The sequence below is a fragment of the Danio rerio genome, chromosome 6, assembly GCF_049306965.1.
Source record: "Danio rerio strain Tuebingen ecotype United States chromosome 6, GRCz12tu, whole genome shotgun sequence".
Lineage (NCBI taxonomy): Eukaryota > Metazoa > Chordata > Actinopteri > Cypriniformes > Danionidae > Danio > Danio rerio.
The window spans coordinates 45,621,352-45,638,496 of record NC_133181.1 but is presented as its reverse complement, the minus strand read 5'-3'; the positions used below and the strand labels follow the sequence as shown (position 1 = coordinate 45,638,496).

At 37.3% G+C, this 17,145-nt stretch overlaps 2 protein-coding genes across 81 annotated transcripts in view; both read left to right on the top strand.

Moving 5' to 3' along the window:
- Positions 1 to 16,113, top strand: part of lrrn1 (leucine rich repeat neuronal 1) — a 125,749-nt gene extending 109,636 nt beyond the window's left edge. For 46 of the 47 annotated variants that reach the window (XM_073953129.1, XM_073953123.1, XM_073953134.1 and 43 more), the window contains one exon: positions 12,920 to 16,113. In XM_073953129.1, coding sequence (XP_073809230.1) covers positions 13,154 to 15,307 — 2,154 coding nt within the window. In that variant the 5' untranslated portion in view covers positions 12,920 to 13,153 and the 3' untranslated portion in view covers positions 15,308 to 16,113. Of the gene's footprint in view, positions 1 to 455; positions 759 to 12,919 lie in introns of those variants that run through there. The other variant, NM_001130694.1, reaches the window with a different exon arrangement.
- The window catches only part of glyctk (glycerate kinase), a 182,673-nt gene that overhangs the window by 109,630 nt on the left and 55,898 nt on the right, over positions 1 to 17,145 (top strand). The window lies entirely within an intron of this gene.

The window sequence follows — 17,145 nt, the reverse complement described above, 5'->3', positions numbered from 1 at the left end:
TTTTATTAAAAACTGGCACCTCGAGCCTGGACAATGCACAGAGATCGATGGAATAGGAAGAAAAACTTTCCTCAAAGTGAAGCCCCGAACAAAGGCACATTGTCTCTTTGTAAATCTTTGGTGAGTGGGACACCATGCAGAGTCCTCCATCACTATACGTCAAGCATAAGGAGGAGGAGGGAGCCTGTGGAAGACGCCTCATAAGGGAGCATCACCTCCTCAACATTGAGCCTCCACGCCCCGCGTTTATCCCCGCCGCGCTCCCCCTGCGCCCGCCTTTGTTCGCATCACAACAATCCCCGAACAGATGGTGCTCTGCTTGGGAATCGAGTGACAGCCACCGGCCGGCAACCAATCGCCTGATCGGGAATCAGCTGACTCGCCCGGACAGCGCCAGGTGCTGTCATCATATTTTGCTTGGCGACGCAGCGCGGGCTCCACAGAGACTCGGTGGACTGGAGCCAGTCAGCGGATTCCCGTTGCAAGGAAGGATCCACGCACACTCGACCATGCGCTCAGCGGACGGTGAAAATTCGCGGCGTGGATGTAACGAGACGATGCCGCTGTGAAGCAGTTCGTCGCGCGGAACTTACAAACGACGTGATGGTGTTGATTATCTATGGATTTTCATTCATCGCTCGATCTTCTGTTCACAAGGACATAGATGCTGTATGTAGATACAGTAAGTGCATGAAGCAGTCTGCGCGCAGGGAGGACTTCAGTATCATTCGGAACGTGTAGATCGGAAAGCCGAAGAGGTATGTATATTTTCAGATTTTTAAAAAGCATCTTTCATTTATGTACGAGCATCTGTGCATGGCAAATCAGAACCATGGACAAATAAATAGGTTCCATCGTGCGCAGTGCAGTGATAAAAATATAAGCCACTTGCAAAAGGGTTCTTATTAAGAATAAGCTGTAATCTTAAAGGAATAAAGCGTACAACGTGTTTCCCTGAAGTTCCTTGAAAAAGAAGGTAACTGTGTTGCCATGCTTTTGAGGGTTTTCTTATATGGATTAGGTATATGGCAAGCCGTTTGAACATTTATTTCAGTAAACTACAGTTTCTTTTCATATTAATGGTACATATTAATCATTAAGTGACCCATTTATCAATATTATTATAACAATTATTATTAAACATTTAGTAAGCAATGCAGTTATGATTTTAAATATAGCTATTACATACTAAACTCTTAAATATAATGAAAATAATCTTTTTTTAACTCAATAAAAATCATTTTTTCTTTCCCAGTGGAAATTTTCTAAGGATGTTAAAGGTTATTAAGGCCAGTAAAGAAGCTATATACAAAATTAAAGTGATAAATTACTATTACACAAAATAATCCTATGGTGGAAAAGGGTTAAACAAGTACTGTTCACTGAAAGGCACCAAATATAATTCTTATATAAAATTGCTATGAAAATCCTATATTGAAACGGTATGTTATCATTTTTAGCACTTCTTCATTGAATGCTAGAAACATTTCAGATAGTTAAAAGAAAATGTTTAGTGTATTTGACCACAAAATTGTGTAAATTTAGAATGCAGTGATAGTTTCTAATTACTATTTGGGATAGCTAATATAAATGCAATTTGAGTCCATACTAGTGAATGCTGCTACTACTAATGGCATAAATAACTGCTAGTTTTAAGGAACAAGAGGCCTGCCATACGTTGTGATTTACTGCATTTAATAGCAAGGACACACCGGCTGTTGCGCTTGAGATGTTGAAGGGCAAAATTTGTGTATATGTTTGTTTATTTTTATTATTATTGTAATTCATGATTTGTTTATAAAGAGTCCAAACAGTCCATGCAGGATTACCTCAGAACAATAGCCTGGTAAAAGAAAATACCACAATGGATGTGTGTATGAGGAGTGATCAGAATGTGAAGGGAATCTACTTTTTTTAAAGATTCATATCAGAACCAAATTAATTTATCGTTAAAGTAGAATTGAACGTGAGAAGCATGGTTGCATCCTATTTGCAGCATCACAGTATACTAAATTTACTTCATTATTCGTTTGCATTCTCCACAGTGTTACAGAGTCTATTTAGCTCCATGAGAGTGATTTTACACTGTAATTGTTGCAGAAATCGATCTCAAACTTTGATCTGATCGCGTTATCGCTGGCTTACCGCAGGGTCTGGTTGGCGATGCAGAAATGTGATTTGCATCTCAATGTCCAGGCACTCTAGCAGATGTTTGGTTGCTTACTCATTCGAAATAAGACGCCACAACTTCCCCAGGAAAGACAATAAACACGGGAAGACGTCTTTTAGTCAGGGAAGGATGTATAATGAGTCTTGAGGAGGGGGTCTGTATTGTCCCTGGGGACGCCACCCCTCGTTGCAGCTGTTGCGTCTGGTGCAGAAGTTGTTTTCTGACATTTGAAGAGAAGCGTCCTCTTGAGCACCTACAATGTAAGGAAAATGTCGGGCATATGATGAGACTAATACAATAGTGCAGACTGCAGGTGGTTATGATCTAGGGTGAAAGGTAACTTTTTTGTGTGTGTGAAAAGAAAATATATAGGCCTCTTGGTTTATATTTTTTTTTAAATAGAACAACAACGTTTGCTTATAATATATAATGTGGAATGTTTTACAAATTAAATAAGAGCATGCAAAAGATTTAATTAGGTGGCATGCATGTCAAATGCTGTATTACTCTTTGAGTAAATTGAGTTTAATGCAGTGATTCTTGTACAATCCGAGACCCACTTCATATCGTATATCAATCAGGCAGTGTATTCTTGATCTTTAACAAATACAGACCTTAAATGTGCAGATTTTGCAACTCCATACAGTTCACTGGAAGCACTTGACCCAGTTTACTGCAAAATTATAAAGTGTTTCTGCATACTTCTGCATATACCCTATTTATGCTCTAAATTTTGATGAAATGTGATCAGAAATTGGCAGAAAATAATGATTTACTCAAATGCATAACTACAAATGGCAGTTTCAATTTTGTTTCAACACAGTAGACATCAAAGTAAGATGTAAAAGAGCCTGTAATATAATAATAATATAATAATAATAATAATATATATATATATATATATATATATATATATATATATATATATATATATATATATATATATATATTTATATATTATATAAATTGAGAACTGCGAATGATACTATTGTCTAAAATAAATATAAAAATTTTTTGAAACCATCTTTTTGTCGTTCTAACCAGTTCTCAATTTATGCTCTAAATTTTGATGAAGTGTCATCAGAAATTAGCAGAAAATAATGATTTACTCAAATACATAACTATCAATTGCAAATCCAGGGAAAATGGGGATTAAAAAGGTATTTATTTTAAATAGCTGTGCTACAAATATGATTAATTTGATTTACTACATTTTTAAGGTAATTGGTGTGCACAAACTAATATGGGCTGAATTTATACAAACAAATGAAGTTGAACATTACTAAATTGAATTTGTTTGTTTAAATTCAGCCCATATAAATAGTTAGCAACTACTTACCTAATTGTAAATCCAATGATTAATTATTTTCACTGTGTTTTTAGTCTCAAAATCACTACAGTTGAAATGCTATTATCAAGTTGTTGTTGTTGTATTTTTTTTTTTTTTTCCAAAATGCAATTATTGTTTTACCATGACTTTAGACATCAAAGTAAGATGTAAAAAGGCCTGTTACTGTATTTGTTATTTATTGGTCAGTCATTGAAGTCTAGAAGCAAGCGGAAGTCCCATAAAAGCCTGAAAGGAACAAGTCTGGCTTTTGTGTTTGTCACAGAGATAAAGAGTGGGATTGAACAAGCAGCTGTTTGACTAATTCTGCAAACATAATCTGGTTAAGATATCACTTTGCGAAGGATCTGTTTGGACAGCAGATGAAGGAGAGAAAGACGTTCCTTACTGCTCTTATAAATACTCAAGAGCTGTATGAATTTTGATTTGAATCACCTAATGTAATTTTTATGAGCGTAATGCATTTTTAAATAGTTGTGGAATGAAATATTTATTTTAAATCACGTTTGTAACATGCATGCAGGCCTCTGAATTTTAAAAATACTGCAACTAACCAAGCATAGTTTTATGTTATATTTAATTTTATATGATATTTTGTATTGTGTAAATTATAATAAACCATGCATTGAGTGTTCTGGTAGATTCAACTTGTTTATAGACGTATGTCATGATTCTTTTCAAGGTTTTAATGTTTAGTTATTATAAATTCTGTGATCGGCTGAATGCAATGGTTTGAAATACGCAGCGCTGAAATGAATTGAAATGAGGCCTTTGAGGGTTCCTGTGCATTTGCTCCTCAGCACTCATCCTTGTGCAGTGACACAGAGGACTCCATTTGATCGGAAATCAATGTTTTTATGCCATTCACAGTAGTCCCCGTCTCCACAGCACTGTACCGCCCATGCCATTACCCCACGGTTCAACTCTGGGCAAAAGCTATGATTCACCATGCAATTAATAATACCCCTCAGATTAAGAGTTGGCAAGCAGAAAGGGTCTTCAATGTTGGATGTGAAAAGATCTGCTCTCTTGGCCCTTCGCAAAGCCTTTTTGATCCAAGAATAAAATTAATTACCATTAATTTCTCACTCTCTTTCTGTAGAGTTTTTTCAGGAAGTGAACCCCTAGGGTAGATTAGCAGAGAAAAGGCTGAGAGTTACAGACAAGTCGGTCATTTTTTTCTCTCTTTTTTATTTGGAGCTGTTTTAAAAGGCCTTCTGGGTTTCTCCACTTGTTTATTTGGATTTTCGTATTGTATGCAGGGAATGTATTTCCGGTGTTTCCTTTGCTTTTGCAGCAAACTGTGTGCGTATAGAGGCTTGGGAAAGCAAAAGAGTTTCCTGGAAGGATATTTCATGTATGTAGACGGTAGAAAACAGATCAACAAACAGGCCATGTTTATATCAGTGGCAGCTCAACAGTTTTGTTCTCCTGCTGTTTATGAGTGATGAATCACTGAATCAAATAATGAGCAACAAATGATGTGTTCTAATGTTTGCGTGGATCCTTGCCATTAGTGGCTGAAGCTTGTGTTCCTTGTTTTTTTATAGGAGAATAAACCCATTAGTGTTGTTTGTAGTAGTTAAAATATTGATTTTCTGTTGAGATTTGAAAACTGCACTATGCTGTGCTCGAGTAAGCACAGTGAGTTTATTTAGGAGCTTATGTAATGTGAAATGTGGTCTTAGGGCTACACTGTAAGGATGTTGGGTTCCACACAATCGATTTGTGTTGGGACAACAGGAAGGAATTAGGTTAACTTATTAGGTTTTACGAATTTAAGTGGATTGAATAAAAACAGTTTTCACAAAAAAAAACCTCAAGAATTGTTTTTTTTTTTTTAGCTGATTTTAAGTAAGTAGTTTGAACAACAGCAAACATCATTTTTTGAGACTAGCTTTTACAACTTCAGTTTATGTTTAATTTGCAGAACTAAATTTGGAACCCGAACTTACATAACATCATTTACATATCAATGATATCTTCGGCAACATGGTGGCTTAGTGGTTAGCACTGCCGCCTCACAGCAAGAAGATTGCTGGTTCAAATCCCGTCTGGGTCAGTTGGTGTTTCTGTGTTTGCATGTTTTTCCTGTGTTCATGTGGGTTTCCTCCAGGTGCTCTGGTTTCCCCCACAGTCCAAAGACATGCCCTATGATGAATTGAATAAACTAAATTGGCTGTAGTGTATGGGTGTTTCCCAGTGATGGGTTGCAGCTGGAAGAGCATGCGCTGTGTAAAACATTTACTGGATTAGTTGGTGGTTATCTTACGCTGTGGTGACCCCTGATGAAAAAAGAGATTAAGCCGAAAAGAAAATGAATGAATGAATGAATGAATAGCTTTATTTTAGTTTTCTAGAATTCATAATTTGAGACTAATTGGGATGATTTTATAGGGCAGTGCAAATTACAAACAGATAAATAGAATACAGCAAAGACACTAGTGAAATAGGTTTAATCTATGGTTTTCTGGAGAGTGTAACTGTATTTAGATACAGCAATTGAAAATTGTAACGTAAATCGATAACGCTGTATAGTCTTTATGTATAAAAAAAATTAAACACAATAAATATTTGTTAAAGTTACAAACATAAATTTTGGTTTACAAAAAGTTTATGTTTTCTTGACAAAAAAACTTTCTCTCCATTAATGTAAAACTTTGTGATGACGGCAGAATGTTCTGAAATGAGGTTTTTGGTCAAACATAATCCCAACTCGAAATTTCAGATCCTGCATTGTGACTATTGCACATGCACACTTTGCGTTATCGATGCTGACGATATATTGTGATGTATACGTATAAGTATTTGAAAACAAAAAACAACAACAAGTAGCACAAAGATTTCTCCTCTAAAATAAGAGATATAACCAATAAATTGTATGTCTAATTATTTCTCAGTTATGTTGTAAAGTTTAACCCCCTCTAGCGGCCAGAAATATAATCACAGCATTGTGTTGTGTGTTACAGTACATATGACTAGCTTTCTTCATCTTCATTTTAATCCTGTACTTTTTAGTTTGTGTCTTGCTCAGTGAGTTTTATTTCTTTATTTATTTTCTAGTTGCATTTATGCATTTGCAGAAGCTTTGAAACATGATTTACAGTCTATTCCACTTTTTACTGGCAACTGTGTTTCCTAATGATTAAATACTTAAGTGTTCTGCCATTGGAACTACATAAATCTAGAATCATTGCATTAACGAAAGGGAAAACTGCATTATTCCTTACTTTTTTTAGAGACAGTATTTTGCTAAATGCTATTATGGATCTCATGGGTCTCTTGGGATCACACAATATACATTTTCCATAGCAAGTGGCGCTGGTCTACTGGTCTTGTATTTGTTCATGTAAACATAACATCAGCGTACACTTCAAATAAACCAGTAGCTTCAGGTGTACATTTTCTTCCAACTTGAAATAATAGCCTGTCAGAAACCGACACTACAGTGACCCATAGATCAGACATGCCTTTCAAACGAAGTCTTCAGTCTGTACCGGGACCAGATCTGCATCTGCTGGTGATCTGAAATGGCAGGTGTTTCAAATAGGCTTCCATTGAATTTCACAGCTGTCATTTGTTATCTAAGACCAGAGGAAGTTAGAGATGACGGCTTGGACAACAGGACGCAAGCTGCCTGCAGAAGTTCACCTAATTAGGTTGGAATGGCGTAAATAGCCGTTAATTTGCTCCACAGATTTGGATTCAGATCCTGTTTTGCCTATAAATAGTAAATATTTATGAGGATCATCTGTGTGTCCTATTTGTGTGGTCCTTGGGCAAAACATATTTGGTTTCTTACATCATGCTCAAAATAGTTCTTTCCCCAAATATCACTGATGACATGTGAAAAGAGGATTTCTGTTTGCCTTAACTTTCTTATGAAGTAAAATTTGAAACCTTATATGATGATAACTTATATTTAAATGTATTAGGTTATACTTCAAAGGCACAATTCACCTAAAAATGAAAATTCTACCATCATTATCTCAGATTTCCTTTGTTCCAATCCAGTTTGAATGTTTGAGAGTTTTTTTTTTTTGGTTGTGTTAAACACAAAAGAAGATACTGTATGTTGAGGAATGGTGGAAACCTGCAAACATTGACCACCATAGTATTTGTTTCTACTACTATATATGTCAATGAGGTGACGCAGTGGCGCAGTAGGTAGTGCAGTTGCCTCCCAGCAAGAAGGTCGCTGGTTTGAGCCTTGGCTGGGTCAGTCGGCATTTCTGTGTAAAGTTTGCATGTTCTCCCTGCATTCGCGTGAGTTTTTGTCTGTAGTGAATAAGTGTGTATAGATGTTTCCCAGAGATAGATTGCGGCTGGAAGAGCATCTGCTGCATAAAACATATGCTGGATAAGTTGGCGGTTCATTCCGCTGTGGCGACCCAGATTAATAACATTTTCAGAATATCTGTTTTCTTGTTTTCAACACACACACACACACACACACACACACACACACACACACACACACACACACACACACACACACACACAACTGGTTTGTAAAATGTTAAAGGTGATTTTCAATAGGAACTTATATAAGTACTGTTTTTAACTAGGGATGCAATGATTATGGATCTTGTTTGAATGAGTATAGTCTAAGGAATATTCACGTTTGTCATAAATATTATCTATTCATTAATTTCAGTAGTGATTTAGTAAATCAAATGAAAACTCCTCATATTTTAAAGTGTTATTTATTGTGGCTCAGTAACCAATTAATACTGCAAAAAAATATTAAAAAACAAACTATAGTCCATTTCTCTTTGGACTTAAAAATAAGTGATTTTTTTGGCATTTTAACATAAGTAATCATTTTGCACTGAAAATAAATAACAAAACAATGAATAAATAAATAAATAACAATACAAGAAAATAAAAAATGGATAGGGTAAGTATTTGTTGTAAAGAGAACAAATGTAGTCAAAATTAATTCAAAAATTAATTGGTAATCATTTTTAATATAACAAAATACATTTTTATTTAGCTTTTTTTTTCTCTTTGGAGTAGAAATGTGTATTCCATACAATTAAGAAGCTGATCAGTCAGTTCTTGTCACATAACTCGCGGTGCACCCGTGCCATTTTTTCAACTAGGTGCTCCTGAAAAGCAAGAACAAGAAAAAGAAAGAAAAGAAGCGCGTCGCTCCCAAAATGCACGTACAAGTCATGCACCTCCATTGGAAATAACAAACTTGCGCGTGCTAAAGGCATAGTATGTGAACGGCCCTTTCTTAATAGCCTCAGCCATAGTTAATCCAGTGTGTGCATATTAGCCTCAGTGTACAAGCTCGGAACTTTGCAGTTTTGTTCAGTGCAGTTTTGTTTAGTTCCAGTTTTGTTCAGTGCAGAAACACGGTGTTGAGAAGCCTTTGCGAATAATTAACTATGATGAATTAAGCGTGGGTGAAGCAGTGGCGCAGTAGGTAGTGCTGACGCCTCACAGCAAGAAGGTTGCTGGGTCGCTGGTTCGACCCTCGGCTCAGTTGGCGTTTCTGTGTGGAGCTCCGGGTGTTCCGGTTTCCCCCACAGTCCAAAGACATGCGGTACAGGTAAATTGGGTAGGCTAAATTGTCCGGAGTGTATGAGTGTGTGTGTGTGTGTGTGGATGTTTCCCAGAGATGGGTTGCGGCTGGAAGGGCATCCGCTGCGTAAAAACTTGCTGGATAAGTTGGCGGTTCATTCCGCTGTGGCGACCCCAGATTAATAAAGGGACTAAGCCGACAAGAAAATGAATGAATGAATGAATTAAGCATGGTTAATAGTGAAATCGGTTAATCCTTGCATCCCTATCCCAAAAAAAGTAAAAGGTTAATGTTTTTTGGTTGATTGTTTACAGAACAATGCAGTTTGGGGGTCCTGGAAATACAATTCATATGACTTTTGCAAGTTTTTGCTGATGATACTTTTATTATTTAATAAAACAGTGTTTTCCCAACACTGTTCCTAATGGCACAACAACAGTACACATTTTCAACCTCTTCCTATTTAAACACACCTGAATCTACTCATCAGAATGTTAGAAGAGAGAGACACCTTAAATGTATGGTTCAGATAAAGGAGACATCCAGAATATACACTGTTGTCCATGAATAAAAACATGAATGGTTTTAGACAACAATCTTTACAGACATTTTTTAAAAGAGGAAAAACATTTACATAATCTTTTTCTTATAAACATGTGGTCTTGCCTCTGGCTAACTTTAGGTTTATTTGACCTCTAAAGCACTGGCGCCCATTAGATCAATAGAAGACTTAGATCAGGCATAATGAACCTAAAGTGGTGTCTGAACTACAGACAACTAGTCCTTAATCTAAAAATGCAGAGCAGAAATTGTGGCTTAATTTTAAGCCCCGGTATACAGTCTTAAATGAAATTGTGATCTCTGGATTACTTTATCCTACTTACTGAAAAGGTTTTGGCTTCCACTTTGGTAAATACTGCTATTAAGAGCTGAATCTGAGATTGACCTCAATATTGGTAGAAATGAAAGAGAATTCATGTTAAAATGTCAGTATATAAGGGGTGCGTTTAACCCATTGTTTACTTGTTTTAAACAAAAGGAAATACTGTAATGTTAGTGTCTATTTAAACAGATTTGTTTACTCACCCTAATCTTTATGGCTTCATTTGTTCTGTCACTAAATATACTCAATCTTTTTGTTCATACAGTTAAAGTCCAGTGACATACAAAACATTACATAGGTCAAAATATTCATTCATTCATTTTCCTTCATCTTAGTCAATTATTTATCAGGGGTCACCACAGCGTAATGAACCGCCAACTATTCCAGCATATTTTTACGCAGTGTATGCCCTTCCAGCCGCAACCCAGTACTGGGAAACACCCATGCACTCTCGTATTCACACCCACACACATACACTAAGGCCAGTTTTGTTTACCCAATTCCCCTATCGCATGTCTTTGGACTGTGGGGGAAACCGGAGCACAATTTTAGCAGAATTTTCACATGTTCTGTCCCTTTAAGACACTGCTTAACATCTTTCAGATTGAGTGCCATTAAACGCAATGTCCATGTTCTAGTAAAAAATAAAATGAGTTAATTAGTTGCTATTCTTGGAAAATGATGGAACACTTGAGTCCTCCTATATTTCATTCATTTGCCCCTCTTTAAATTTTACAGATTAGTTTAATGTTTCATCTTAATTACCTTATTAAGTTATTTCACATCTCGCTGTGTGATATACTGTATTACAACCTAGATAATTAGATAATGTATTTCATTTTTCTTGCCCGAACCAGTGATACAGTATGAATGGAATGGACTTATTTAGCAGCTTTAAAATAGTGAATTGCCAAAGTCACCCCCGGATAACTTTGTTGATTTGGCTTCAGTCTGTAATGTACTTTAGTGCCGTTTTCAGAGTGGGGTATCGTTCGGTATTGCATTCCGAAAATGCTTTAAGGATGGTGCTGATAACTTTGATATCACAGGCCGGGTCCCATCTGTGTAGTTCACTCTTTTATGAGAATTGCTGATACCGGCAGTTACAGTCAGCTTTCAGTCTAAATTGCCCTGATGCTCCTTTGGCCACAGGGGGGAGATCAGGCCTCTTATTGATTTCCATTCTCACATTAAAGCACTCATTTACACCAGCTGTACCATGTTTCCTCCATTCATTTTCTTGGCAGTATGAGACTTGAAGTAGCAGTGTTTGAGCTGTATTTTTTAGAGGATTCAGCTCTAAAGTGTGAATGTTGCTTAAGTTAAGTTGGCATATGGGTGCCTTGTGTAATTTACATATGATGCGAGACATTTTTAAGATTATTTGTCTTAAATTGTTTTAAGTGTGTATCAGTTGTTTTGATTATTGGTGTTAAAAAAAAAACATTACCAACGCTGAGCTACTTTTGTGGAGGAGTATCTGTTCTTAATGTACTGTAGGTGGTATTTGGCATGGACTAAATCCCTCTGGCTTGCTGTTTGTGTGATTGAGTCAGCATTAGCACCATATGGGACAACAGATGCCCCGTTCGCTGCTCTGTCAAAGACACAATAATGACACTTTTTTGCTTGCAATGGATGCTTGTTTATTTCCTTCCAAACCTTATAAACACTTCTAGTGTTAAATCATACTTGGGAATCTACTGAATTTGCATAATTGATCTAATATGATATCATATGGCTCACATGTGAATAGTATATTATAATATCTTTTTTAATGTATTTTGTTTTACACAAATGCTGCAAAGAGAGTTAATACTGCATTTTTTAACTTGTATGAAAACATGTTTAGTAATATCTATGAATAAATGCAAATGAGTCATTTTTACACTTTTACTAATGTTCATTCTTCGTTTACAAAACAGTTGTTTGATCGCCTGTGAAAAAAAATATATTTACTTCATTTTCCGTCACGTTTTTCATTTACTCTTTGATCCATCCATTCAAATTTGTTAGACTGCATTAAATAAGATCCTCATTTTTTGTTTATTTTTAAGTAGTATATTTATATTTGTGTACTAATGTATTGTACATACTACACAGTTTGATGCATTTAGAGCAGAGATGCCCAAAGTAGGGCCTAAGGGCCCATTGTAAACTTTGATTTAGCCCACCATCCCATCTGAGAAGAAAGTGAGAAGGATGAAGAGGTCTGGGGCAAATGCCAGATTGTCATTTCTAATTTGACATAACCTTTTTTTGTTTGGTTTATAGTATATGAAGCAAATTTTTAAAAATGTAAACAATGTCACTCGATGGATAAAGAACTATGCAGAAGACATTGGTGAGCAAACCAAGGCAAAAACTAGTGTAACTAGTCATTGTTTTGTTTTTACTGTAATAATACTCTACTTTATTAGTTAAAATAAAGCAATTATTTGCTTTAATTATTTATTAATAATTATTAAATAAATTATGAAATTACCCATTGCAGTCAGTACATACCTTCACCCCACTAGCCTCAATTGGTTTTTGGCCCTTCGTAAGAAAAAGTTTGGACACCTCTGATTTAGAGAAATATCAAACAATTCTCATGAAAAATTATTATTGATTAGGTATTTTTGTTTTAAAGTTTGATATCTTTTTTTATAGTTATCTACTTTTGAGAAGCTTTATATTTTTTCTGCATTTTGTTTAGTTGATAAAGCGTTTTATATATTAAAAATATATATTTTTTAAGTTTCCCTTGAATAGAGGAGCATTTTAATGTGAGTACAAACATAATTAGTAAAAGTAAAGAGTCATTAAATCTTGTTTGAAGATTTTTTTCCCTTTAGCCATGTAAGCATTGTTTACATTGATTGATTGCCTTCATCTTTAATCTTTTGCATGTTCACTAAAATGTTTATATATCGTAACTACTCATGCAGTGGAATTTATCCATTGATTGTTTTAACACAATCTTTTCTCTTTGTTTTTTTATAGGCCAACCCTCCAGTCCAGGATTCATGCTGTGAGGAAGTTTCAAACCTATATGAGCCCACGGGAACTACACCCTCCAAAATCTTCCGGAAGCTCTTTGACTCTGCTGTTCAAGCTTTCAGAGGGATAAAAGGGCTATTCTGCAACACATCTATTGAATAAGAATTTCACCTCCCCATCTCTTTGGCGCTACAAGTATTCTAGCTCTGATCTGAGGGATAAACACTTACATTCAGAATGGCTAGAGGGACTTTCTTTTTGGTAGTGGAGGGGCAGATTTGTTTCATCCTGCTTCTGGCTGTACTTGGTCTCTCTTCGGTTCACAGTACAGAATGTCCGCAGCTTTGTGTGTGCGAGATCCGGCCTTGGTTCACACCCCAGTCCACCTACAGAGAAGCAACTACTGTTGATTGCAATGACCTTCATCTTACACGGATTCCCGGTAACCTGTCAGCCGACACACAGGTGTTGCTTCTGCAGAGTAACTACATTGCCAGAACTAGCGAGGAACTGGAGCAGTTACTGAATCTTACAGAACTCGATCTGTCCCAGAACAATTTCAGCAACATCCGTGACATCGGCCTGACCAACATGTCACAACTCACGACTCTTCACCTGGAGGAGAACCAAATAGTTGAGATGCCTGACTTCAGTTTGCAGGATCTTACCAATCTACAGGAGCTGTACATTAATCACAATCAGATCAGCTCCATTGCACCCAATGCCTTCGCCGGATTGCGTAACCTTCTGAGACTCCATTTGAACTCCAACAGACTCAAGGCCATCGACAGTCGTTGGTTTGAATCAACCCCCAACCTGGAGATCCTTATGATTGGGGAAAATCCTGTGGTCGGCATTCTTGATTTAAACTTCAAACCTCTTACCAACTTGAGAAGCCTTGTCCTGGCAGGAATGGAGCTCACTGACATCCCAGGCAATGCATTTGTTGGACTGGACAACCTGGAGAGTCTCTCCTTCTATGACAATAAACTAGTTCGGGTTCCCCAGACTGCTCTGCAGAAGCTACCAAACTTGAAATTTCTGGATTTGAACAAGAACCCAATACATAAAATTCAAGAGGGGGACTTTAAGAACATGCTCAGGCTGAAAGAACTTGGCATTAACAACATGGGAGAACTTGTGTCCATTGATCGCTTTGCATTGGATAACCTCCCTGAGTTGACCAAACTGGAAGCCACCAACAATCCCAAGTTTTCCTACGTGAGCCGTTTAGCGTTCCGTGATTTGCCGGCACTAGAGAGCCTAATGCTCAATAATAATGCCCTAAACTCCCTCTACCAGGCAACGGCTGATTCTCTGCCCAACCTGAGAGAGATCAGCATCCACAGCAACCCACTCCGCTGCGACTGTGTAATCCAGTGGATGAGTTCCAACAAGACAACCATTCGATTCATGGAGCCTCTTTCTATGTTCTGCACCATGCCGATTGAAGTTAGAGGTCAGCGCGTGAGAGATGTGTTTTCTCGTGAACCTTCAGGCCAGTGTCTCCCAATGATCTCCCATGACACTTTCCCCAATCACCTCAACCTGGACATCGGGATGACGGTAGATCTTGACTGTCGTGCAATGGCTGAACCCGAACCGGAAATATACTGGGTGACACCATCTGGTAACAAAGTCATGATGGATACAGTGTCTGATAAGTACCAACTTAATAGTGCAGGAACTCTGCGTATATCCTACATTCAGGTGGACGACTCTGGGCACTACACCTGTGTAGCACAAAATACAGAAGGAGCGGACACTCGGGTGACCGCCATTCGAGTTAACGGGACTCTTCTGGATAGCACGCAGCTTATGAAGATCTACGTTAAACACACCGAGTCCCATTCCATTCTAGTGTCCTGGAAAGTGAACTCCAACGTCATGACGTCCAATCTGAAGTGGTCATCGGCTACTATGAAAATCGACAACCCTCACATTACCTATACTGCTAAAGTTCCTGTAGATGTCCATGAGTACAATCTCACACACCTTCAGCCGGCAACTGAGTATGAGGTGTGCCTTTCGGTTTCCAATATCCACCAACAGACTCAAAAATCCTGCGTCAATGTCACAACCAAGCACGCCACGTTTGCGGTGGAGATCTCCGAGCAAGGCACCAATACGGCTCTGGCTGCTGTCATGGGCACCATTCTGGCCATCATCAGCCTGGGCTCTATCACGTTGTACATTGCGAAGAGATGGAAGAGGAAGAACTACCATCACTCCCTGAAGAAGTACATGCAGAAAACCTCATCCATCCCTCTAAATGAACTCTATCCTCCCCTCATTAACTTATGGGAGGCAGACAGTGAAAAGGACAAGGACGGATCTTCAGACAATAAGCAGACACAGGTGGACACAACAAGAAGTTACTACATGTGGTGAAGCCTGCCAGACTTTTCCTCTCCTTTAGAGCACAAAGACACACCTTGGCTTATTTGTGCGCGAGAAAGACATGGATTTCCCTTTTTTCTGCTTTGCTTACCGCAAGCAACTATTCAGACTGATATCTCTGACTTTTTAGTAGAGTGTATTGCCTTTTCTTCTTCTTTGACTTTCAATATGGCAGCTTTGTTTAGCTTCCGAGACATGTTAGTAGCTGTGCTTTTTCTTTTTTGTTTATTCTATTTTGATAGCACAGCGTAGATAAATGTCAAGGATTGACTTTGGGTCGATAGATGCTATACAGTACTCTATCTGATCCGATAAATTAATACGTCTTTGGCAGTATTCATAGAGAATGCATTGTTTCTTTCTCTCTTTCGTAAGACAGTTTAACTGTTGTGCACTGAAATATATTAACTAATTTGTCTTTGGACTCCAGTGTAAGCTGACAAGTTGAGTTTAGACTTGATACACTGTCTATTGAAAAACGTTAGCGATTGTTCTGTAATGTTGTATCAACTATAATTTGAACATTTTGGATTTTTCTCAAAAGTCAATTTTTGATTTAGAAGGTATCTTCGCAGATTAATGAATTGTAAACCAGCAATAGAAACGTGAATGTTTAATAATTAGGTAGTAGAAAAATGCTTTCGTTTTAATTATTCAGATTCTTCTTCTTTTTTTTAATTGGCTAAAATCTGTTAATCACTTAATTTTGTTGTAATTTACACTTGCGAAATATGTTGCATATTACAGTGCAAACAAAAATAAAAAACTGTTTTGTTCAGATATTTTTTATACAATGATTTTCAAGTCGAGTGTCTTTATTTGTTATTATTATTACTACCCTAGTGCTGTCGCCTCACAGCAAGAAGGTAGCTGGTTTGAGCCTCGGCTGGGTCAGTTGGCGTTTCTGTGTGGAGTTTGCATGTTCTCCCTGCGTTTGCGTAGGTTTCCTCCAGGTGCTCCAGTTTCCCACACAGTCCAAAGACATGCGGTACAGGTAAATTGGGTAAGGTAAATTGTCCATAGTGTATGTGTATGAATGAGTATGTATGGATGTTTCCCAGAGATGGGTTGCAGCTGGAAGGGCATCCGCTGCGTAAAACATATGCTGAATAAGTTGGCGGTTCATTCCGCTATGGTGACCCCCGATTAACAAAGGGACTGAGCTGAAAAGAAAATGAATGAATGTATTATTACCATCCGTTCTCTCTTTTTAATAAATGAATTACTTTTTTTTCAACCGTGATTGAAGTCAATTTCAATGTAAATTTCAGCATCATACAAATACCTCCATAATCAATCCTCAGCAATGATAGGGTCAGATAATCCAATTACAAAATCATGATTAAAGGTGACCTATAATGAAAATCTGGATATACTAAGGCAGAGCAGAATAATAAAAGATCAGTACAGTATATGGAAATGGTCATACTGTGATCCTCAGACACAACTGTTTCCTCTTTCTCATGTAAATTCCATGAGTGTAAAACCCTGGTGGACAACAAGACAATCAGAAAACAAAGCAAACTGTGATGAGACTCACGGGTCATGCCCTCTGCATTTGCACGAATGCCTAATGGACTATATGCACAGCTAATGTTTTTCAGCCAATGATGAACTTCCGGTGAAAGTTTTATGTGACGATTTTCAATTTCATTAGGTTCCTTTTACAGCATCGATGTTGTAATGTAATTCAAACATAATCAGTTAAATTGACTTAAAGGGCACCTATGGTGAAAAATCTACTTTTTAAGCTGTTTGGACAGACGTGTGTATAGTGTATAGACTGTCATATTGGGGTGATATAAACACACACAGTCCTTTTTTTTTTT